General features: G+C 42.0%; 2 protein-coding genes, 1 non-coding gene and 1 pseudogene across 4 annotated transcripts in view; 3 read left to right on the forward strand and 1 right to left on the reverse strand.

Moving 5' to 3' along the window:
* The first annotated feature begins 1,838 nt into the window (after positions 1 to 1,838).
* Positions 1,839 to 1,973, forward strand: LOC122682343. The gene has a single exon (XR_006337356.1). It is a non-coding gene; the product is annotated as a small nucleolar RNA U109 (small nucleolar RNA).
* Positions 1,974 to 6,561: 4,588 nt separating this feature from the next.
* Positions 6,562 to 24,801, forward strand: part of DHX35 (DEAH-box helicase 35) — a 68,541-nt gene continuing 50,301 nt past the window's right edge. For both annotated transcript variants that reach the window (XM_043883597.1, XM_043883598.1), the window contains exons 1-3: positions 6,562 to 6,712; positions 13,498 to 13,631; positions 17,663 to 17,755. In XM_043883597.1, coding sequence (XP_043739532.1) covers positions 6,673 to 6,712; positions 13,498 to 13,631; positions 17,663 to 17,755 — 267 coding nt within the window. In that variant the 5' untranslated portion in view covers positions 6,562 to 6,672. The remainder of the gene's footprint in view (positions 6,713 to 13,497; positions 13,632 to 17,662; positions 17,756 to 24,801) is intronic.
* LOC122681465 lies at positions 17,762 to 20,851 on the forward strand (annotated as a pseudogene).
* On the reverse strand, positions 21,010 to 21,597 carry LOC122681464 (ATP synthase subunit d, mitochondrial). The gene has a single exon (XM_043883599.1). The coding sequence runs from the start codon at positions 21,561 to 21,563 to the stop codon at positions 21,078 to 21,080; it is 486 nt and encodes a 161-aa protein (XP_043739534.1). The 5' UTR covers positions 21,564 to 21,597; the 3' UTR covers positions 21,010 to 21,077.

The raw sequence follows: 24,801 nt of genomic DNA on the forward strand, positions 1-24,801 counted from the left end.
ATATTGATGTCACTAGCTCTACAGTTTGAATGAGAAAACTTGCCAGAAATCTCAGGTCTCTTCATGTGCTCTAGCTTGTCTTTTTCAAGGAAAAAGCTTCAGCTGTTTAGACAAGGACTTTAGTTCTGTGCTTCTCTGCCAGAGAAGGCCTCTGTGTGCATCCTGGATTCACCCTGATATTAACTGTAGTGGCCTCATGGGCCTAATTTCATCAGATGGGTGTATTGACAATGATTTAGCAATCAGATATCCTGCAGTAGGGGCGAAAGAGGGCAGTGACAATTATCCCAGATTCCTAGTCCAGTGGCAGGAAATTCGACTAGTTTCTACACCCTGCTCGTCAGTGCTGGTATGCCTGTGGAATCCTGTTTTCGTCCAGTCTCCTTTGTGCATGGGCAAAAGAAAGAGAGTTGATGGCTTCCTCCTCCTCCTGATTTGATTGGAGCAAAAGAGATCCCAAGTAGCGGAGGGTGTTGTCTGCCACTAAAGCCACAGAATCTGAGCAGGCCGGGTTTTCACGTGTGCACTAGGACTCCTTTCTGCTCACCAGGTTGTTTCCTGGGTTAGTGCCATAATCTGGACTGGGAAGCAGACCAGACAACTGGTTCCTGTCTGTAAACAACTCTGGTCCAAGCCTCAGATAAACATACTGTTACTTGAAATTACTTCCAGATTTAGATAATCTCCTGTGTGCCATCTGTGACCCTCTCATCAGAGGAGTGGTTGAACAGCTCCTACTCCCAATTTTCAGGTGAAGGAACTGAAGCTCAGATTAAGTAGCATATTCAGAGTCACATGATTGATAAATGGTGACAAGCATTTAAACACAGGTTTTCAGATTCTGAGTTCAGTGCTTTGAAATGTGACTATTTCTCTACAGGGAGTAGAGAGGCATTGGAGTACCTTTTTTTGTTGTTGTTAATTAAAAAAAATTTTTTTTGGCCACACTGCACAGCTTGTAGGATCTCAGTTCCCTGACCAGGGATCGAAAACCCGTGCCCTCAGCAGTAGAACCATGGCATTCCTAACCACTGGGCTGCCAGGGAATTTCCAGATGTACCTTGAGAAATGGCAGTTAATGCCATGGTGAATTGAAAACATTAAAAGTTAAGCTCATTCACAAATGCAGGTATGTTTGAAATTTCAACTCAGTGTGTTCTACAGAGCTATTAATAGGCATCCATTAAAAAGGATCTGTTGTTTCACTCTGGCAAATGGATCAGATAAACTTAAATAGAATTCTTTGTTGCAGCACTACTGAGACTTTGGAATGAGATATTTAGCACCGTGGCTTTCTCAGAGGAGGGCAGGTATATGGCCCATCACATATTAACAACTTCAGAGCCCCTTTTTTTGTGTGAAATAGGATGCAAAAACCATTATTTTCTGAAAGCAATGCCAGCAATTAGAAATAAGAACAAGAGGGACTTTCCTGGTGGTCCAGTGGCTACAACTCCACTCCCAATGCAAGGGACCTGGGTTAGATCCCTAGTCAGGGAACTAGATCCCACATGCCACAACCAAGTTTTCATGCCGGAACTAAAGATCCCGCATGTTGCAACAAAGATCAAAGATCCTGTGTGCTGCAACTATGGCCAGACACAGCCAAATAAATATTTTTTTAAAAGAAAGACGAAGTATATGGAATCCTAAGAAAATGGCCAGGACTGTCAGAGGAAGCAAAGCTCTCGTGGTGCTTGAGCTTTCTGAGGGGGAGATCTAAGGACCACCTACAGCAGTTATCTGGGGTCCTTGTTCAAAATGTTGATCTGTTGACCCCAATTCCAGGGGATGGGAGGGTGAGTATGGCAGACTTCGGTTCAAAAATATGTGTCGCCTCGCATGTGGAAATGTCTGCTTCTCATTCCTTTGGAAGCAGGAATACGTCCATAACATGCTACATTAAAAAAGGAGTTCTCAGGGCTGCCAACCTTCCAGTAGAGGTTGAGTAGTAGTATATTTCTCCTACATTAGAAAAAAAAAATGTCTCTCCCTGGGAGAGAGTTACACTTCCTCATTTGTTTCATGTCAGACTTAGTCATTACAACTTGGCAGTAAATATTTTAGTGTATATCTGAAAGATAAAGCATAACCACAATTCCTTGATCACACCTAAACATTTTGTAAAAATTTCCCAGTATCAAATAGTGTTCAGACTCTGCTGTCTCATTATTTTCTCCCTGATGAGCTGTTTGAATTAGCTGTAGTTTCAAGGTCAACCCAATCAGATGGCAGGGTTGGCATTCTCTTGAAAAACTGAAAGAGTCAACTGAAGTGATGGCCACGCCACTTCTGTGGGCAGTTGGGTTGTGGAGTATCTATCTGTTACTTACAGGATTCCAAGCAGCTGACAAGAAAACCTAACGTACAAGAATCACAAAAGTGAGAAGTTACATGAGAAACCAGAGAATGGGGTGTTAGGAAGGACACTGTCAATATACGCCACCATGACTGACACTTTGGGCAGAGCACACACTTTAAGCTTCTCAGTAACCAAGGCAGAAAGAGAAACCTGGTCAGATCCAGCATCCACAATGTCCATAAGATTAACTCCAGGTACAGGAAAAACCCAATTCTTGGTACTAAGATCAGATGAGAATTTCTTAGAAGAATCCTTTTATAAAAATGATACTGTGAAGTATTCTGAAAATAAACACAATGACAGATGTTCTGGGGTGTGCCGAAACACGAGACTCCACAAGGTGTTCGTCTAAAGCTATAAAGCAGTTGAATGCATCCATACATATTCTGTGAGTGTGGAATACATACCTTATGTTGAGTATGTTCACAGAGGCATTGTTATTCTAGGTTCCTGGCGCTACGCACCTGGAAATATATCCCAATTTGCCTGGCAGAAGTCCAGTGTATGCCCCGAACCTGCCCTTTCACTCTCCGATAAAGCATACAGTCATCTTACCTAGGAAGCATCTGGCAGACCTTGCCATCCCCAACTCACTCTGTTCAATAGATGCACAAAATTCCTCAGGCCTACATGATAGAGACTGCTAATATTTAGCTGAGTCTCTCCTGGTGGGTTCTCCACACCTCTGTACCCAGATTCCTGGAGCTGAGTAAACACTTTTGTTTATGCTAACACCTGTATGAACCTGATCATTTGTATGCAAGTGAACAAACCAGACAGGTTTATATATGCTACAAGTCCCAGAGGGCTGCATGTTAAAGTCAGTGGAAAATCCCCGTTGTAGTACAATTCAGGAAAGGCAATTCTGCAAAGAACTGTCTTTTCAAGCTGGGGGATAACTCTGATCTGGCTTCCTGAAGGAGACCCAAGGGCAGCTAGGATTTTTCTTAGGAAGCCAGGAGTTCTAGTATAGTACATGCATACATGGGAGGCTACTCATTATTTTTGCTGCCTTCATTCCACCTCTGATAATCTCATTCTCAGAAGACTCTCTGAGGGACCATTCTGTTTCCAGTTCTCAGTCCATGTGGTCCTGGTGAAGCTGAGCACACTTGACTTGGGGAGTGTATAACCAGTCAGATTTAAGCCAGTCAGGATGCTCTAGTGATTGATTCAGGGATGGATATGTGCCCAGCTAGATGCTTTTGCCAGGAATTTTTGGAAAAAGGCTTGATGCTAAGAGGATGTGACATGAGTTGAATGACCATCTAGTTACCATGTGACACCTGGGTCAGCAGGAGGCAGAATGTTATGATCAGAAGCAAGTCTTGATTATGTCCTAATGGCCTCAGTGCAGCTGTGTCTCAAATCAGAATTACTTGGACTTTTTAGATTATATGAGCCATTTTTGCCTAATAAAAATGAGTTGGGTTTCCTATTACTTGTAACATAAAAGACTTTACTGGTACAATGATGAACACTCCAAATCCTATGCCTCCTAAACATGGCCAAGACAGATGGGCTATATTACAAAGCAGAAAGTATCAGTTAACCAGAGGCAGAGAAAAACTTCTATAATATACCTATGGAACATCTTGAGGACTATCTGTGGAAAATCGGTCATTTGGAAGTTGCAAAATGTAACAAAATGATCAAACTTTGTTGGAATTGTTGGCAATGAGCTAAATACTGGATGCCATGTCAAGAAACAATGGGTTTAATTAGTAGTTGTTTTATGCCATTCTTTCTGAAATAGTTTATTAGGAAAGATAAGACAGTCCATGGAGACCATTCCTAGTTTGTGGCAACAAAACCACTCAATATCTAGGGTATTACTTAGATGCTTTCTGTAGCAGAAGTCTTTGAAAGCAAAAGGACCCATTAGAGACAGTTGGGCTAAGAGAACTTTCTGGGGTAGATGAATTAATTCTCATCAAGGAGAGCTAAACTCTAACAGTTTTAAACGGTCCATGTGGCTGAAAAACCACTGACCTGGGAATTAGAAAGCCTAAAGTCTAGTTTCAATTCTGATACTAAATTAGCCCATTCATTCTGACCAAGTTCTTTCAACTTCCATGGGCTGTTCTTGTTTTTTCTGTAAAACAAAGAATTTAGATGATTAAAGTCTCCTCCAGCTTTAAGATTATGATCTAGTAATTTGCACATGGCCATTACACTCTTTGTAAACAGGAAGTCTTCATCATATAAGTCCTAGTTTATAAAATACAGAAAGCAGGGACTTCACTGGTAATGGTTAAGGCTCCAAGCCTCCAATGCAGGGACATGGGTTTGTTCCATGATTGAAATTAAGATCCCAGATGCTGCGCAGCGTGACCAAAATAAATATAAATAAATATAGAAATAATAAAAAGTGGCATTTATTTCATTTACCCTTGTATTTATGCATTAATATAAATCCTGTTTTGCATACTTGGGCCCTTATTGAAAATCAGACAAAAACAAAGCAAGGAAGGGTCTATGTAATTAAGAATTAAAACTATAAAGCATGGTGTTCACATATACATCACTTAGTGGGCACTTTGCTTTGAGTTATAATAATATGATGCATGTTCTCTAGATGCTTCCAATGTAACAGTGGAGACAGATTATAGTTTAACTAAATGAGTGTTAAATCACAGAACAAGCAGACAGGTTCTGAGTCTGCAGGAGGAGAATACTGAAGTTGGATTGTGAATTTAGAGAAGCCTTAGAGCTGACATAAGGATATTTTAAAGGATCAGTAGAGAATTTTGGGCAGAGATGATCATGTATGGAACCCTGTTTTCATTATGGAAATAGAATAGTTGGAAAATTAGTGTGTATATGTGTAAGTTCTGATTTTTCCCTTGGTCAATTTGCTCTATGAGCTATTCACAGCAAACACTGATTGGATGTCCTATGTTGTACGCTACCTTACATGTTCTCACATTTAATAAAAACTTTTTATTAAAAAAAATTTTTTTTTAATAATAAAAACTTTTTAAACCTCATCTTACAACTAAGATTAGATGACAGCTAGGAGCTAGGAAAGGCAGAGTGAGGATTCCAAATTCTACTTGTCTCCAAAGCCTTTGATCTTTCCACGACTACCATTTCTCGCAAGGAATAAGACTTTTCTTCACAGCTCTAAAATACATAGATTCTGCACCTTCTCACTTCCTTCCAATTAGTTGCCTACCCATATAAGCATTTCCTTTACTCCAGTGTATCAGCTCTCATTAGTGGACTCTTTCTCAAGCTGGTTACTGGAAAGAATCTTCTGTAGCACGTTTTCAATGCAGTTTTTTAGGCCATGTCCCTGGATATTTTGATTCGGGATTGGATTGGGGGTCTAGAATCTGTACTTTTAACAAGCATTTGAAACATGGGTCATGAATGAAACTGGAGGAAATACTGGGCCAATGTCCTAGCCTAACAGATCTACCCATTTCTAATTTTCTTATTTCAATCTATTCTTCCTTCTCGGCATTACTCTCAGGGTCTCTGGAGGCTTCCATACTGGTTTCCATCGTTTTATTTACTGTTAATTATAAACTTTTTTGGTTTTATTTTTAGTTTGGCTGCTCCCAGTCTTAGCTGTGGCATGCAAGACCTAGGTTCCTGCCCAGGGATCCAACCCAGGCGCCCTGCATTAAGTGCCAAGTCCTAACCACTGAACTACCAGGGAAGACCCCAAACACCACTGCTTATCCTGCGTTTACTCATTTACTCCCAGGACACCCTCGCCCCTCCTCTCTGGGACAGAAGTTCATGAAAGAGACAAACTGCAATGCCTGGGCGCACGGCAGGAGCCCAATATTTACTGAACCATAAAATCCACTAGGTAGTTACTATTATCCTCCAATCTGAAAATGTGGAGGAGACTAAAAGTAATAATACACCCGTGATAGGTTACAACGTAATGTTAATTTGGGATGCACTGCTTCCTTGCCCACCGCGTACCGCAGGCGGCGACAAACTCGGACCAGCGATCTCTTGCCAAGCTCAACCTTTCAGAAGTGTGCTGCCACCCTCCGGGCCACGCCAAACTCCTAAGGCCACTCAGAACCCAGGTCTGCTATGCAGGTCAGCTACGCTAAACAGAAAGAGAAGCGCGCCCTTTTCTCCAATATGGCGGAGCCGATCACATGGGTCCGGGGCGGGGCTGAAACGCAAATCACGTGGCTCGGAGGGGGGTGGTTACGGGGGCGTGGCCGTAACACCGCGGAACCTCCTAGAGCGAGGCTCCTCACGGGCCACGCCCCCCAGCCCCTTTGGGGGCTGGTGCGCGGCGGAGGGGTGGAGCCTTCCTCGTGACCTTTCACCCCAGCATGGCTGCGCCCGTGGGACCGGTGAAGTTCTGGAGACCCGGTAAGGCCCTTGGCGGAACGCTGGGCAGATAAGGCGGCCTGACTTCGGTCTTGACCCCACGGCCAGCCTCCTGGGGCCTGCGGGCGTGCTCGCAGCCTTGACCTAGGCGGGTTGGCCACTGCCGCGCTGGTGGGCTCGGAAGCTTAGGCGTGCACAGTGGTTCCGAGAGATTCAGGGATCCGCCCCCAGCCTGGGCAGAAATTCTCCGTGACCTCATTACAGTCTCTCAGCCTCCCCCGGCCTCGTTTTCCTCGCTCCTGGGGCCTGTCTTGCCCAACTCGTGAGATGGGGAAAAGCTGAAGCGCCCACGCGTGTCCTTTTACCGCCCTGGGGCTACTCTGGGACTGGACAGGTGGTGCTACTCAGGGTTTGGGAGTTCAGGTTAGGAAATCAGACTGCCTGGATTAGAATTCTAGGCTCTGCCGTAGAGTAGTAGAGTTCCTTTGAGCAAGTTCCTTCTTAGCCTTAGCCTTCTCATCTGTGAAATGGGAGGAATAATAACACCTATCATGTGGGCTAGAATAAGGAGAACGTGAGCGCGTTGTTTCATGTAGAGTAAGTGCTCATTAAAAGGGAAAGTATCTTAGTCTGTTTTAGGGTAATTTTTGTCCACCCCGCGTGTCTGCCAGAAGTGAACATTCTCTCCGTATTGGCCCTCACCCACTTCCAGTCTTTCAGGCTAACACAGTCTCAGCCGCCAAATGATTTGCTTGTTTTGTTTGAATTTACTCATTAATCAAGATTTGTTGAATGCTTACGTACCAGACCCTCCCTCCCCTTCCATCAGTTTCTTGTGAAAAAACAAAAGTTTCTTAATCATTGCCAACTTACTTTTTTCCACCACTTGAGCCTCTGTTGGTCTAGATGTGTAAAGTATATTGCAGCAAAAATGAAATAAGACAGGGAAGGGTAATATAGGGGAAGGTTTTCAAGGGTATTTTAGCGTGATTCCCTGAAATTCTGACCATGCTTATCAGTGATACGGAAGAAAACCCAAGCAAGAGGTATTAATTCTTTTTTTAAAATCTGTAGTTTGTCACTTAATGAGTTTTATGATTTTATGATTCAGCATTTCAAGTCCTCAGCCAATTATCCATCCTTGAGTTTTATTTGCAGCCAAAACTAAGGTCCAGTTAGGTAATGAAATACTTTGTTTTATTTCTTTGAGCCTTTAATAACAGGTCAGAGTGTTAAGTGCAATAAAGGCCTGAATAAATTGTTGAAAATCAGACCAGGATACTCTCTTGGTTAAGGAACATGGGATTACTCTCAGAGTTCTATTCCACTGTTTAGTTTATTCACTGAAGTTATACTTACTGGACACCTAGCCTTCTAGTCAGGAGACAAATATGGATGACCAAAGCTCTACTCTCAAGATTTATGCTCTCTCTCTCAATTGTATTATGAAATTGGATATCCTCTTTAAGAGATTTTAAAGTGAGACAGAAAAAGGGAGTGGTAAGGAAGAGGAACTCTACGAGGATCAGACTGTGGAGACTGTCCTGACTGCCCTTTTCTAACTTGGCAATTTGGAAAAATCACAGTTACTCTATCTGTAAATTGGGCAAGCACCTACCCAGAGGATTGTTTTGAGGATTAGATGAGAATACATGTCAAGCTCTTAGCCCTAGATACATATTTAGCTTATTATAATTCATGGAAGTATTGGAGAGAGGAGAGCTTCCCTGGTGGCTCAGACGGTAAAAGAATCTGCCTGCAATGCAGAAGACTCGGGTTCAGTCCCTGGGTTGGGAAGATCCCTTGGAAAAGGGAATGGTTACTCACTCCGGTATTCTAGCCTGGAGAATTCCATTGTCAGAGGAGCCTGGTGGGGTACAATCCATGGGGTCACAAAGAGTCGACTGAACGAGTAAGTACACAAACAGACAAGAGGGAGAGGTTGAATGTGTACATAAGATACGTGTGGATAAGATATCATTCATCAAGATAGTGCTATTTTTTGAGGTGAACGTTGGAGCACAAATGAAGCTTTGTGCCATGGAGAGGTAGAAGAATGGAACTCTAAAGTGTGTAGCATGAACAAAGGCAGAGTGGGATGGTGCCTCAGCAGTGTCCAAAACGCCAGAATTATTGAGTAGCATGGTGATGTTTAGTGGTAGGGTATGTTTTGTGGTGGGGCTTCCCAGGTGGCTCAGTGGTAAAGAATCCCCCTGCCAACATAGGAAACAGAGGTTCATTCAGTCCCTGGGTTGGAAGGATCCCCTGGAGAAGGAGGTGACTACCCACTCCAGTATTCTTGCCTGGAAAATCCCATGGGCAGATGATCCTGGCAGACTGCAGTCCATGGGGTCACAAAGAGTTGGATACAACTTAGCAACTAAACAACAACATAGCGTGGGGCGTGGCAGGACATGAAGCCAGAATGGTAAGTAGGGGCCTCATTGTGAGAAGTCTCCAACCAAGTTAAAGAATTTGGATTTCACTGTTTTTAAGCAGGAGATAACATGATCTAGTTTATTTTTGGAAGGTAACTGGCATTGGTGTGCACAATGCTTAGGGGAGGAAATTAGGGTCAGGGACATCCGTAAGAGAAGGTGCTACTGAAACCGAGGAGGGGTATTGAAAGCCGCAGTTCTGGCATGTGAGCTGTAGGGAGGGACCTAATTGGAGAGGCATTTTAGAGGCACATACAGAGGAAGGTGAAGTCAGTAATGACTCAGATTTCTGGGTTCGGTGACTATCTAGGTAAGTGGTTCTCAAATTTTGCTGTGTAGCTGAATCACTTGGGAAGCTTTTAAAAACTCCTGCTATTCGGTTTTACTCTATGGCGATAAATCAGAAGTCTAGAGGGGCTCAGAACCAGGCATCAGTAATTTTTAAAGATCTCCGGGTGATTCCAGTATGCATTAAAGTTTGGGAACCACTGGTCCAGGTAAACTGTTTTGTTATTAACTCAGTTGGTAATGCATTTGGTGACACTTACTGGACACTTTGTGCTAGTCACTTTTACTTATGTCATCTTATTAAGTGATCACAATATCTTGTGATGGAGGTATTACTCTTGTTTTACAGATGAGGAAACTGAAGTTGAAGGTGTGAAAATAGGATATGAGAAATACACAGTGGAGGTCAGGGAAGTGGCTGAGACTGGGTATAAGGGTAGACGAACATGTGTCCTACAGGCTGGGAGTCACAAGCTCAGGTAGCTGCAGGGGCCTTTCGGACAATCTAAATAAGCGAAGCAGCCGGGTGGAAGCAGTAAGGAGAGGTGGGAACTGTGGCAGACTCTAGTGTGTGCGGTGTCGATTAGCCTGAAGCATACAATATCCTGTCTAAAGCAGGAAGCTGTGTGTGGTTCCACCCAACGGTTGTCACATGGCCTCATGCCCAGGTTAGAATAGTAAATTTTGACATGTTTTAAATGAACGATTTCAAACATTTTAATGATGGCATGTTTGGGGACCTCATAGTTTGTGATCTCTACCATTTTGTGATCTCTGCCTTAAGATCTTTGTATGAGCTGCCTGAGGTTTCTGTAGAAAAAAAATTTGACTTGATTTGTTAGTCCAAGTGAATCAGAAGGGCCTGGCCATTTTCCTTCCTTCATTCAACAGATATTTAATGATAAGTCAGTGTTTGACCACGTGTCTGGCAAACACTTTACAGCAACAGCTTTGAAGATTTTTTGATCAGATACACAGCTAGAAATGTGCTGTGATCCAGCACGCACGCATGTGTGTGTACACATACACACACAATTGAAGAGGGTTGCACAAAAACAACAGTGCTTCTTGGGATGCACTCTGATACTATTTTATTTCTAGTTTAGCAGGAACAAAGGCAGAGTGGGATGGCGCCTCAGCAGTGTCCAAAACACCAAAATAATTGAGTCACATAGCATATTAAAGAAGTACATGAATTTTATAACGCATTGATGGATCACCACTTAAACTGAAAAATTGGGTTAGAAGGAATGCTGAAGAGGGGGAGGGGGTGTGCTGTTATCAATCTTGTTTTATAGATGGAAAGGTGAAGGCCTTTAAATTTACAAGAATTACAAGCTTGTTACTCATTTAAGCACTGAGAATATTCCCAAGGGAAAAACAAACCCTAGGAAGCCAGAATGGGCCATGGGATGTATAGACAGCCAGGAAGCAGTCCTAGTTTGGCTGAATGGAGTCTTTTGTATGGAGGAGACATGCTCCTCATTGATTGACAGCAGCTGTTCTTGTAAAAGACCTCATAACCGCATGTACCGAGGTGAACTTGGCTGTAGGTTAGAGACAGGAGGGGTGGGGTAGTCAGGAAGACACCTGGGTGGATTAAATCTTGGAGTGGGAGGAGGTGAGACGTTGTAGCTGCTGCTGCTAAGTCGCTTCAGTTGTGTCTGACTATGCTACCCTATAGACGGCAGCCCACCGGGCTCCTCTGTCCCTGGGATTCTCCAGGCAGGAACACTGGAGTGGGTTGCCATTTCCTTCTCCAATGCATGAAAGTGAAAAGTGAAAGTGAAGTTGCTCAGTCGTGCCCGACTCTTAGCGACCCAATGGACTGCAGCCTACCAGGCTACTCCATCCATAGGATTTTCCAGGCAAGAGTACTGGAGTGGGTTGCCATTGCCTTCTCCGGAGACATGGTAGGAGCAATGTTAAAAGATTCTAGGCACTCTATAAAGGTTTAAAATGTGTTGAAAAGAAGAGAATTCAGGACAAAAACAGAGCTGATGAGGATAAGCTATTTCTTTGCTCTAGTTTTCTTGAGTGAAGCTCACAAGGAATTAATCAGATGTAGCGATAATAAGGGGAGAAAGGAAAGGAAATGTGCCTCTGAGTGCAGGCTTTGTTCCAAGTCCCGTTCTGTCTTTTATCTTGTTGAAAGGAAGGTCAACATTTTGGCAAAAACAATATAGTAGTGCCCCACTTACCTGATTTTTGACAGTCTTGGACCTCTGGAACACGACTGTGTTCCTAGAAACAAATGGAAAAGGGATCAGAGGTATACAGCAGTGATTCTGAATTTAGCTCTGGGAGTGGTCTCTGGACCTCCAGCATTTTGTGTTCTGATAAATTACTCTCTGTTGTATTTTTCAGGAGATGGAGTTCATAGCCTCAATTAGATTGTCAGGGGGATTTGGGACCCTTCAAGAAATGTAAAAATAAATCACTAGGCTAAGTATTCTGATCACAAAACCTCTGCACTTTTACATAGCATCACGGATTCTGCATTCAGAAACCTGGGTGATGATAGTATTGGGTAGTGATCCTTGAAGCAGCCCTCACAGAGGGCCGTGAACTTCCAGGGAGGGTTTTTATTGATTCCCAAAGGTGACACTCTCTTGTGCTGAGCAAGTCTTACTTTTAGAGATACCTTCCTTATGTTGAGTTGAATTCTGAACCCTGTGCCGTTTACTTAGAACTCTTGAGTTCTGTCTTGGGATGCACGAACAATTTGGTGTGACAAATTACAGAGGCTGATCATAAAGATGGAACCCACGTTACTCCTAAGGCTTTTTCCTTTTCAGGCTAAAGATCCATAGTACTTCAAACAGTTTTTCATGGCAGGATATGGCTTCCCTATTCTTTTCCTTCCTGAGCCCCAGTTTGTTACTGTTCTTACCAAGAAGCCACTGTGGTAGGACTTGCTGGGTGGTCCAGTGACCAAGACTCCCTGCTCCCCATGCAGGGGAGCCCAGGTTCAATCTCTGGTCAAGGAACTAGATCCCACATGCTGCAGTTAAAGATCCTGCATGCTTCAGTGAAGATCCTGCATGCTGCAACTAAGACAAAGCACGGCCAAATAAATAATAATAATAAAAAGAAGAAGCCACTGTGGGTATCGGGTGTTTAATCTGCTCAGCACAGCGCACCAGCACTTCCTTCCCAATCACTTCAGTTCTGTGACTCAAATAGAAGCTGCCAATTATTGTAGCCCTTTCCAAGGCCATGGTTGACTGGATCAGGCCAGGCAGTGGCCTTAAACTGGGGGAAAGAAAGCCGTCCCTGCCTTCCAAATAGTCAGCACACACCTGGGACTCCCTGTCCCCGTCCCTGGGTCTTTCTCCATCACCACTTCGTGCTCTAAGTCGTCTTCCTTCGGAAGGAAGAATAAGAGAAGCAAGTCCGCTGCTCAGAGGTGGGGCCTGCATCTGTAGTGTTCACTGCTGTATCTCTGGCCCGGCCGTCTGTGCTCGGTGGGTGAGTGAGTGAGCGAGTGAGTGAGTGAGTGAGTGAGTGAGTGAGTGAGTGAGTGAGTGAGTGAGTGATGGAGGAACTGTGAGCCTGAGCCCTGGCATTGGCTGCAGCCTTGATTCCAGCTCCTGTAGAGAACCCAGCCCCGGGGACCGAAAGGAGCTTGTTAAGAGGAGCAGAGAATGACGGAGAAAGGCCAGGCAGTGTCTGAGCCCCTGGTGCTCCTTGACCCTGAACCTTGCTGCCATCCTACGGTGTTAGGATTCTTCGTTTGTTTCAGCTAATTCCTGGTGGGTTCCCACCACTTTTATTAAGAGTTTGGTAATAATCCCAGCCTGGTGACCAGAACTCAGTACCTTGTCCTCAGACACTACAGTTGTGTGTGAACAACTTGGAGCCCAGTGGGACTGCTGTCTCCTTTATTCTTGACACCACTGTGATGTTTTTCTGTAGTCTCATAGGTACTTTTCTAGATGTTTTCCTGAAATTGCAGTTTAATACCTCTTAGTGGTTTGAAATAAAAACGCATGGCTTCCATTGTATATCGTCGTCTTTGAATTTGTAATTTTCTCACGATTTTCCTGTTCCTTGTATCAGAGAGTCTGAAAAAAAGAAACCAAAACATTTCTGTTGCAGGTACAGAAGGGCCAGGTGTCAGCATCTCTGAAGAGAGACAAAGTCTAGCTGAAAACTCGGCAACAACTGTTGTTTACAACCCTTATGCTGCCCTTTCTATAGAGCAGCAGAGGCAGAAGCTGCCAGTGTTCAAGGTACATTGAATAAGCATGTTCAGTCGTCAGCCCGAAGCAGCCTGCAGTAGCTTTATACTTGGCACTGAAGTGAATAATGTTCCTCTTACTGTTAATGATCCTTTAGAATGCAGTGAGCTCAGAGAGGCCTGTCTGAAGGGTGTCTTCAGAATACATGTGTGTTAATCTTAGAAATCTGGAAAGTCCTTAAGGTTTTTTCAGTTAGATCTTACATATTGGAAAAACTGGAAGAAAGGAAGTGACATTCTTCTTTTCCCCTCTTTGCTTTCAATTATGAAAAAGTTCAAACATATAAAAAGGAGAGAAAACAGCACAGTGAACTTTCATGCATCCATTTTCAGTAGATTACTGGCATATGGCCAATTTTTGCTTTCTTTTTAAAGGCATATTCTTTGACACAGATTAATTAGAAATACCGGGTTGTTTCCGTTGAATAGGTTAACCCCCACGGGGAGAGTGATGGCATTTGGGTGTGGTTATTACACACCACATGCACATCCAGATGCAGGATTTTATTAGTCTCATGAAATGGACTTAAACTCATCTTGTAAGAAACCAAAGTGTTAAACTAGAATTCAGAGTATATTCATTTACAGTCACCCATGGTTCTCCAGTACAGAGAATACAGTCCATGAACACACTTTCTCCCCGTTGCCAAGTCCACATGGAAAGTCAAGTTGTAATCAGAAAGTGGGTTCAGAGCCAAAGGCGGTGTAAATACGGTCGAAGGATATGTATTTCCTGTAGCCCCTGATGTAGGGTAATGAAGTCCCGCTGCCTCTTATGAGGCCCCTGAATTGACTCAAGTAGGTGGGGCCCCCAGCACTGTTGTCTATCTTTTCTCCTGCACAATGTTGGGTGAAAGCCGTCAGGTTCTTGCACTTATTCTTTGTCTAGACTATGCTAAAAATTCCTCTTTTATTAATATGTTCTTTCTCCAAATGGATATGAAGCAGCCACCTTCTGAATATAGCCAAGTCACCTCCATCAGACTTTTCTGTGGCCCCAGACATTTTAGTCACTCCTGTACTGACAGTCTCTGGATTCTTCTATAGATGATTAACCTCATCCATTATATGTGAATGTAAACCAGTTTGACCCTCAGAAGATAAGATTATAGGTTCAGCATGGAGGGACACAGTTGGAGCTGTGATGAAGTGTCTAGACTTGAGCTAGACTTCAGAGTTCAAAGGCAGGCTTCATCATTTGTGTGCTGTGTGGCCTTACTTCAGCACCTGAGCTTCTGTTTTCTATCTGTAATATTAGACCTACCTCATAGGATAGTTATGAGGACCAGATGCCATAATCCACATGGAGCATTATTTAGTAAAATACCTGACATGTAATACACATTTAAGTACAAGGATAATTATTGTTTACTGAGTATTTACTTTTCTTGACTCGTCTTCATCCACCAGCTGTACTTGTAAAATATGATAAATGAAACAACAGATTAAAAAAAAGAACAAGGATGGTAACATATTGATGAAATTAAAAATGGTAAGATGAGAGTATAAGTTATTGATAAAAATCAAAGCAGAGTTTAAGCACAGTTGTAATCTCGTAAGATGTTAAAGATAAATCTAGGGCTTCCCTGGTGGCTCAGCTGGGAAACAATCTGCAGCAATGCAGGAGGCCTGGCTTCGATCCCTGGTTCTGGAGAATCTCCTGGAGGAGGAAATGGCAACCCACTCCAGTATCCTTGCCTGGAGAGTCCCATGGACAGAGGAGCCTGGTGGGCTACAGTCCATGAGGTCGCACAGAGTTGGACAGGACCAAAGTGACCTGGCACAGCACAGGAGACGAAAAGGATAAAAGTTACTCATTCTCCACCCACACCCCCATTAAAACTTAAAGGGAAAGTAGCTTTAAAGATAGAAGTTGAAACTAAAGCAGCAGTAAATTTAAGGCTCATCCCCCTTTTCCCCAGTGCCATTTCAAGGCAGCATTCCAGTTGGCTGCCTCCTGTGGGCTGTCGTTTTCTCTGGGCCCTGGACACTGCAATGCAAGGTTGTATTCTTATTCCATTAAGCTCAAACCTCGTTGAAGCTCAGTCTGGCCCTCTGCACCAGCTCTCCTCGATTTCCCTGCCTGTACCTGTTTGTGGTACCGTCATTTTCCCGGTCTCTAAACTGGAAATCTTGTCATCTCTTTCTTGAATGTCACACATCATTTTGTGTGCAAATATCCATTTGCAGTGCTTCGTGTTTAGCACGTGAAGTGAATTCATGCCTTCAGTTTCTGCACGCTTAAAGCACTGATATACCACTGCCCAGTTTGCTTGCCACACAGCACATACTGCCTCCGGGTAAAGCCCGGACTCTGGCTGTATGTTCAAGGCCCTCACTACATCTCTTGTGTTAATAATTAATTAATTTCCAAATCAAACCTGGAGCCTTTCATGGCCTTTATCTAGCACCTCTTGAATAGAGTTCATATAGTTTGCTTATTTCCATCTTCTTTACTTATGTTATTTCCCTTTCCTAGAATGCCATGTGTCTCTCTGTCTATATTCAAACTGTCTTTCAAGTTTTCTTTGACCACCCACCCATTCGTCCATTCAACAGATGGATTGACAAGATATTATTTACAAAATGGCTGCAAAGAACCCAAACCTTTCCCTGCCTAAAACTAACCCAAAAGAAAGTGCAGAGTCCAGGCAATCGACAGGAAAGCATCAAGATGAGTCATGAGACTGCCTGCAGCAGAATCTACTTTGGGTGTTTGCAGAAATGGCAAAGTCCTGGACTTTACCCTAGCCCTGCTGAATCAGAAACCCTGTGGGTAGAGCTAGGAATCTTCATTTTTAACAAATAGTTAAATATCTATTTAATATCTGTTAAATAGATAATAAAATTATCCTAAAAGATTTTTACACTAAAACTGGAGGATTACATATTTAGACCCTAAGTAATGCTAAATTGGAACCCCCAAACAGCCGCAATAGCTTATTTAACCAATAAGGCAGCATTGAGTGTCTCAGTCTTCTGTGGAGTCAGATGAGTTGAACCGTGATGAGAGTAGGAGAATTTGGCAAATTTTTACCTTCAAAGAGGAATTTATGGAATATCATCATGACTTTCCAGATCATTGGGTGTGTCTGTAATCAAATGTGGGTACAAAAATACATTCTGAAACTGAGTACATGGGATCTTGGAGTTGTCTGTGACTTTCCAGTGGCCAAACTAGCATTTCTGCTCCCACTGAGTGGGTAAAGGAAGGCCCAGTTGAAATACAGATGTAACATGTAGGTTCTTTATTGTGCGCTTGGCTCTAGAGGTAGAGATGAAAGCATATTCTTTTTGTTTTCACCAGTTAGTAAATGAAAAATAAGGTGATACATGCATATTGCACAAAGTTAAAGGGGTTCCTCATATGCCTGCTCCCTGCCCCCACTTTCTTCCCCTCCCTGGAGACATTACAGTTACCAGTGCCTTGTTTTGCTTTTCCCCAAAGTAGTTTATATGTAAAGAAGCATATGTGTATTTACCCTTTTTAAAAAAGCAAAAATAGTTGTGTATTATCACACTGTCCTGCATTTTACTTTCTTCTCATGACAGACCTCATTGACCATTCCACATCAGTACAAATAGGCATTTGTTCTTTTTAACGGCTACATACTATTCCATTATTGGGGTCTTTTCATAACTGTTTAATCACTCCCTTGACAATAAACATATAGGCTGTTTGGATTTTTGGCACTTAGAAACAACACTGCAATGTATTTGTATATACATGTTTGTTCACATGTATTAGGATAACTTCTTAAAAGTAGAATTCTTGAATCAAGGAGTATGTGCATTATATATTTTGATAAGTTATTATATTCAGTTGCAATTGTGTTGTCTTATACTGATACCAACAGTACCTGAGATACATTTTGATGGATAATAGGAATATGTTTCGGTAGTTCTTTTTGAAAGTGTCCTTTCCTTTGGCAAATAGTTCGTTTCATAATGTTTAAATATCTTTGTTTAGGTCTTTTGAGAAAATGTATGTCTATTTACAATGTTTGGTTGTATTTTTTTCAGCTTAGGAATCATATATTATACTTGATAGAAAACTATCAGACAGTAGTGATCGTTGGAGAAACAGGATGTGGGAAGAGCACACAGATTCCACAAGTGAGTATATATTTATTTATTTTTGCAACACGTTCCTTCTCTCTTTTCGGCTGTGCTGGGCCTTCATTGCCGTGCACAGGCTTTCTCTAGTTGCAGCAAGTGGGGCTCCTCTCTAGCTGTGGTGCACGGCTTCTCATCGCCGTGGCTTCTCTTTCTGTGGAGCACAGGCTTTACAGCACACGGGCTCAGTAACTGTGGCGCATGGGCTTAGCTGCCCCGCAGCGTGCAGAATCTTCCCGGACTGCAGATCGAACCCATGTGTCCTGCATTAGCAGGCAGAAGAGGAGGGGTAAGACGGATGCTGCTATACTTGTGAATACAAATGGACAACGTATTATAGAATTATACAGTGCTATGGAAGAAATCTCTCTTAGAGGGCAAGATCATTTGTGGTGTGGATAGAAGTGAAAAGAAGGATCAGGAAAGGTCTTGTAAGAGAAATGGCATTTGAAATAGATCTTAAAAGGAAAGAAAGGGGGAAACAAGACAAAGAGATAGGCTTTGAATGGTCAGTGGGCCCTGGCTGGGAAGACGTCCTCATGCAGTGAATACTGTGGGTAGAGATACTGGAGTGCAGAGGTGTTTGGGGCTCAACAGAGTGGTCAGGTAGGATCAAGAGTGGAAAGACAGGGTGAAAGTTGAAGTGTGTCTTAAGAGCCTCGACTTGGAGGGTGAGGAATGATATTTAAGTGGTCATGGATAAGAGTCCTTGCAGGTTTTTCTTTGCTTTTTTAATATAGATTTTTATTGAAGTATAAAATACGTATACTTCTGACATCATAGATCATAACTGTAGCTTGGTACACCTTCACAGGTGAATACAGTGGTACTGCCAGCACCCAAATCAAGAAATAGAACATCACTGGCACCCTGGAGGACCCTGTGTCCTCTTCTGGACTCTTGCCGTTTCTTCCTGCTCCTACAAGCATACATGCACAAGCATAACTTTTATTCTGTCTTCTAGCACTGTAGATTAGTTCTGCCTATTTTTGAACTCTTAGAAAGAAAAAGTAAAGCTTCTTTTATCCAACACAATATTGGATGTAGGATGGGGCCCCAACATAGGTATTTCTTAAAAGTTGCCCAGGTGATCTAGTGTGCAGCTGGGGAATAGTGGGCAGAAGGGAAAGGACAGCAGAGGAGAGGAGATGGGGGATCTGGAGGGAGAACATATGTGTAGATGGTACCAAGACCCCAGCATAGAGAGACCAGGACGTTTGCCTTGTGAGTAGGACCTCTCAGCTGCGCACGAAGAAAGAATGATTTAGAAATGGGTGATGTTGAGAAGGACTGGGAGGTTTTTATTCAGAAGCATGCCCAGTGCCGTACTGTGGAAAAGAGAGGCAAACACAAAACTGGGCAGAATCTCCATGGTCCGCTTGAGCAAAAGACAGGTCAGGCAGCTAGATTCTCTTAAACCAGTGCCAGCAGGAACCAAGGCATCACCTGGGGAGAGGAGATGCTGATACAATACTTGGAGAATCCCAAGAAGTACATCCCTGGAACAAAAATAATCTTCGCTGACATTAAAGAGAAGAAAGAAAGGGAAGACTTGCTAACTTATCTCAAAAAAGCTACTAATGAGTAATAGTTGGCCACTGTCTTATTTATTATGAAACAGAAATATCTCATGAGTTTTTGTGTGTACCATATTTAAATTGAGCTCATACACTAAAATTCAGATCTTGCATGGCTGATGGAATATTTCTGTTGGACAAACCTGATTTCAATAAGATTGGTGTGTGGCTAAATGAATTTGATCAGCTTTTTGAATTTTGATAGTAATTCTGGCTCAACAAGTATTATCACTCTTTTCCTCTTCTAAAGGGATGATTGAATGTGAATAACGAATGTTAACCTTTTCAGGGAGGTGGTGAATGCCTTCTCAAACCCTTTAGGGGATTGGTTATATATGTAGATTTCTAGAACTGATCATATTAATATATTAAAATACTGAGACACTCCCTTCACTGTCACATAGAACAGAGCAAGATTCAAGTGTGTTTCAATTAGTCTGTTAAGGCAAGGGTTAAAGATACACTGACAATGTCCACTTTATCTTTTTGGTCTTAACTATGCCAATTTAATTAAAATTCTGTGTCTAAAATATTGCCTTTTACTTAATGAAAGGCATTTTAGTGTGGTTTATGTGTAGCATCAAATAAAGAGTATTTAGCACCTCAAAAAAAAAAAAAAACCCTAGCATATTATTTGTTTCTTAGAGACACAGGAGAAGGACCATGTTACATTACTGAGAGATTATCAGAGAGTAATATTAATAACAATGATAATAAACCAAGTAACAATAAGTAGTAATTATAAGTGCTACATAAAGCGATCACTTTACACATACTAATCTGTTTCATCCTGAGTGGCCTGTGAGATAGGCACTATTATTATCTTTATGTTACCGGTGAGGACACTGTAGAGAGTGGTGAGAAGGGGGATGTAGCGCAGAGGTTAATGGCCACATGGCATTAGATGACCTTAGTTTGTTTTGAATTAGTTGGTGTGATTGTTGAGTCAGCTGAGGATAAACTCTGTTATGATAACAAAGAACCTGAAAATCTCTGTGGCTTAAGAGCACAAAGGTTTCTTTCTTCCTCGTACTGTGTGGTCTTTTGGGGTTGATGACCCAAGGTATGGGTTGCTCCCACATGGTCACTGGGACCCAGGATGATGGCGCAGCTCCTGTCTGGGACTTGTGGATCTTGTAGTAGATGACAGGGTCATGAGTTGGCGCTTAAAACTGTGGACCGGAAGTGACACTTGTCACATTCATCGGTCACAGCAAATGACGTGGCCAGGTCTGATAGCAGTAGGGTGGCAGCGCATGTAGTCCTCCCGCAGGGATGGGTAGCAGATATCTGGATCAATGATACAGTATAGCACAACGATCTGGTCATTGCCCCCCGTCAGGCCTAGCTGCCAGGGAGCAGAGAGCACCTGTGAGGGGCTGAGTCCAGGAAAGAACGTTCTGAAGGGGAGAAAGCAGTGGGGTCTGAGAATCCAGCCTGGGCAGTGTGGCAGCAAACACAGGTAGTTTCTTTTTTTAAGTTTTATTCTAGTATTTTTAATTTGGGGGGAATGTTTAATAGGTTCACATGGTTTAAAATTCAAAAGACACAAAAGGATATAAAAAGAGAAAGATTTCCCCTTCTGCCCTATCTTCTTTTTTTCTTTTCTTTTTTTTTTTTTTTTTTGAGGTCACCCCAGAGTTTTAATTATCTCAACCACAAAGCAGCACACACAGCACCATGTAATTCTTTTTAATGTCCAGAGTTTGTAATTCGAGGGCCAGAGCTTTCTCCCGGACCCGAGCTTATAAGCTCTCAATTGGCCTGTGAGGCCAGTAGGGATACTTCTTCTTGTCTAATTTGGTTTCTGGGAAGACTTCATTCAAGTCCTCAATGGTCATCTGATCAAATGGAATTATGTTCCTCATCTTCTCCAGCTCTTTCTCATATTCCTGAATCCTGGTCTTTGACTGAGCCAAAAACTCAGCACAACTTTTCACATCTTCTTTTTCTTCAGCATCCACCTGGGCAGTATATTTATCCTCCGGTATAGGAACCTTCAGGGCATTAAACTTCTTCTCAAAGTCATCCACCAAGCCAGCCTTTGCCACGTTGGCCTTGTAGTAAGCCCAGTCGATGGCAGGTGGCTTCTCAGGCAGAGTAGCCAACCTGGAGGTTAGGGTCTCATTCCAGGACTTCAAGGAGTTAGCCACGGCCTTCTGGTTTCGAGGGATGATCTCCCCGAAAGCTACCCAGTCAATGGTTTTTAGAGCAAGTTTCCGTCCAGCCATCTTGAGATCCTTCACCGACCCCGGGCCTTTTTCTTTTTTTTTTAACACTTAAAAATTATTTTTGATTGGAGGATAATTGTTTTACAGCGTTGTGTTGGTTTCTGCCATATATCAACATGGATCAGCCATAGGTATACGTATGTCCCCTCCCTCCCACCTCCCTGCCCTGTCTTCTGATACTTCTTTTATGCAGGTGTAATTGATGCTACAGGTTTCTTAGACAGAGATTTTTTTTTTTAATTGGTTTTACACACGTATTTTTTACAGGGAAATATATATACATATATATATATATTCTTCCCCTTTTGAAACTTCAAGTCGTAGTCTCAATACATGTTTTATGCACCTTGTTTTTTTCTTCCACTCAATGTATCATTCTCTTATCAGCTGCATAGATTCTACATAATGTATTTTTCTAGTTCCCAGTCGGTAGACATTTAGGTTGTTTCCAGTTTTGTGTTCTCACAGTGATGCTGTGCGTCAGTTGGCACCTATCTCAGTTTATACACATACGGGTATACTTACAGAATAAATATAGTAGTTATAAGTTGCTGGGTCAAAGGGCATATGCATTTGAATTTAATTGTTTTTAAGGAACTGTATTGTTTTAGGAGTTTTTTAATGTGGACCATTTTTAAAGTCTTTATTGAGTTTGTTGCAGTATTGCTTCTGTTTCATGTTTTGGTTTTTTTGGCCGTGAGGCATGTGGGATCTTAGCTTCCTGACCAGGGATTGAACCTGCACCCTCTCCATGGGAAGGCAAAGTCTCAACTACTGTACTGCCAGAGAAATTCTAGGAGTTGTATTTTAAAATAAGCATTGTATTTTCTGAATAGGGAATCCATTCATGGTACAAAGGAATAGATGGTAAAAAGTGAATTTTCTAAGCTTTGCTGAAAATGACTAGAGGGTTGTGATTGATTATGTTATTGGCCCAAATACCTGCTCTCTTTGCCGTGGATTATCCTCTTTTTCCTTACCACTCAGTTCCACTTCTCTGAGACAGTCACAGTTTCCACCTTCTTGTGGAGCTAAATATGAGTTATTTACAGCATAGGAAAATTGGAAGGACTGAGGAACTGAAGGTCATGGCAAGAATATGAAGCAAGTTTTTGTCAGCAAACTATTTTGCTAGATTTATGTAATATCTTTCCTTGGAAAAGTACAGCATGCCCTAGCACCCTGCACCAGTTTTGAAATCTCACAAACTGTATGTGGAAGCTAAATGATTTTTTTTTTCTAGAGCTCTGTCAAAACAGTGGACTGTGAAAACAAGTTCTTTGCTATAATTTTTATTAAAGTTTTCAGTGGAGTTCTTCCTAATCCCACAGTTCAACAAGAAGACCAGATTTGATGACCCTTAAAAAGAGCAGAGAGAACTGAGATGGAATTGAACAGTCTCCCTCTGTGACACCCCCTTTTGATGTCCGCACTATACCTACATTTGCAGCATCTTTATATTTCCACTTGTCAGCAACCATAAGCAAGCAGAAGTCTGAATCTCAGTTCTATTGAGAGATTGGCTTCATGGTCAGTTTTATTGTCACAGACTTAGTTTTTCTTTCTGTTAACACTACTACTAAGAGATTGCCTGCAAATGAGTGTGTTTTATTTTGGATGGTAGAATTGTGTCCTGGTTATGTGGCTTTGGTTTGCTGAGCTTGAATCCCAACTCTTAGATTTTTATCTGTGTCCTTGGACAAGTCCTATGACCTGTTTGTTTCCTCATCTCTAAATTGTTGATGATGCTGGTACCTTCTGAATTGGATTTGTTGTGAGAATTAAACTGGGTTATGCATGCCAGACAGTTGCTGACACTTAGTGATGTGCTAGGTGAATCTTAGCCATTATTCTTATAGTTCTCTTTCTGCATTTGTGTTGATTGGGGTGATTGGTAGTATTTTGTATTCAATGCAAAAGAGAGAAACTTCACAGTTTTTATGACAAAAAACCTACATTATCTAAAACAATTTGTTCCTTATAGTCATTTTTAAATTATTATCTTTAGCTAATTTTAGACTAACAGGAAAGTTGCAAAAGTAATACAAAATTCCCCTACACCCCTTACATCACTTCCCATACATGGTACAGTAATCAAAAGTAGGACATTAATAATACCAGTAGCTAGACTGTAAGTCTTACTTAAATCTCATCAATTTTCCCACCAGTGTTCTTTCTCAGAAGATCCAGATTCTTGCATTGGATTTAGTTGTTATTTCTCCCTGGTCTCCTGCGGTCTGTGAGAGTTCCTCAGTCTTTCTTCATCTTTTATGATCATGACATTTTTCAAGAGTACTGGGCATTTATTTTATAGAGTGTTCCTCAGTCTGGGTTTATGTGATGTTTTCTCATGATTAGAATGAGCTTGCATTTTTGGCAAGACTCCCATAGAAAATGATGTGTCCTTATTAGTGCCTTGTATCAAGAGGGCTGAAATATTAAAAAGCTTCATCTCTGATGAGGTTAATTTGATCACTGTTAAGGTCCCAGGTTTCACCTACAAAGTTACTGTTTTTCCCTTTGTAGTTGTCAGTATCTTGGAGGAGATATTTTTAGACTGCAAATATTCTGCTCCTTTCAAACTGTCACCTACTAGTTTTAGCATCCCTCGGTGGATCTTGTCTGCAGCAGTTATTCAGGTTTTTGCCTAATGATGATGTTCTCTATTCCTTTTCCCTCTGCCTTTATTAAGTGAAATCTCCTGTAAGGAAGAACTGCCCTTTCTCCTTCATTTATTTATTTATCCAGTTATTTGTGTATATCAGCATGGACTCATGGTGATTTCTTTTGTTGTATGGGTTAAAACCCAGTGCTGTCATTATTTATTGTGTTGGTCAAAGTGGTCCAGCTTTGGTCATTAGGAGCTCCTTGTATTTGGCTCTGGTGTTCTTTCTAAAAGACTCCATTCATTTTTTAACACTTCCTTACTTTCTAGTAACAGAAGCTATTTCATGCTTATCTTTTATTTTTCCTGCACTAACCTTGGGGTCAACCACCTCTCCAAGGAGCCCTGGTTCCTCTTATTGGGAAATGCTGTTTAAAAATCAATATTTTGGTGCTAGAGTGCTTACTACTACAGAGGTGTCTTTGCTATAAGTCTCAGTGGGCAGACTCAGTGGGCAGACTTAGGACTTCCTTAATTATGTACATATATTATATATATATATATAATATATATAAAAATATATATAATATACTTATTAAAGTGAAAGTGAAAGTTGCTCAGTCATGTCCTACT

This window comes from Cervus elaphus, chromosome 23 (genome assembly GCF_910594005.1).
Source record: "Cervus elaphus chromosome 23, mCerEla1.1, whole genome shotgun sequence".
NCBI classification, from domain to species: Eukaryota; Metazoa; Chordata; class Mammalia; order Artiodactyla; family Cervidae; genus Cervus; species Cervus elaphus.

Bases quoted from the DNA above. Each gene is read 5' to 3' on its own strand.
- LOC122681464 (XM_043883599.1), bottom strand. From the start codon at position 21,563: ATGGCTGGACGGAAACTTGCTCTAAAAACCATTGACTGGGTAGCTTTC.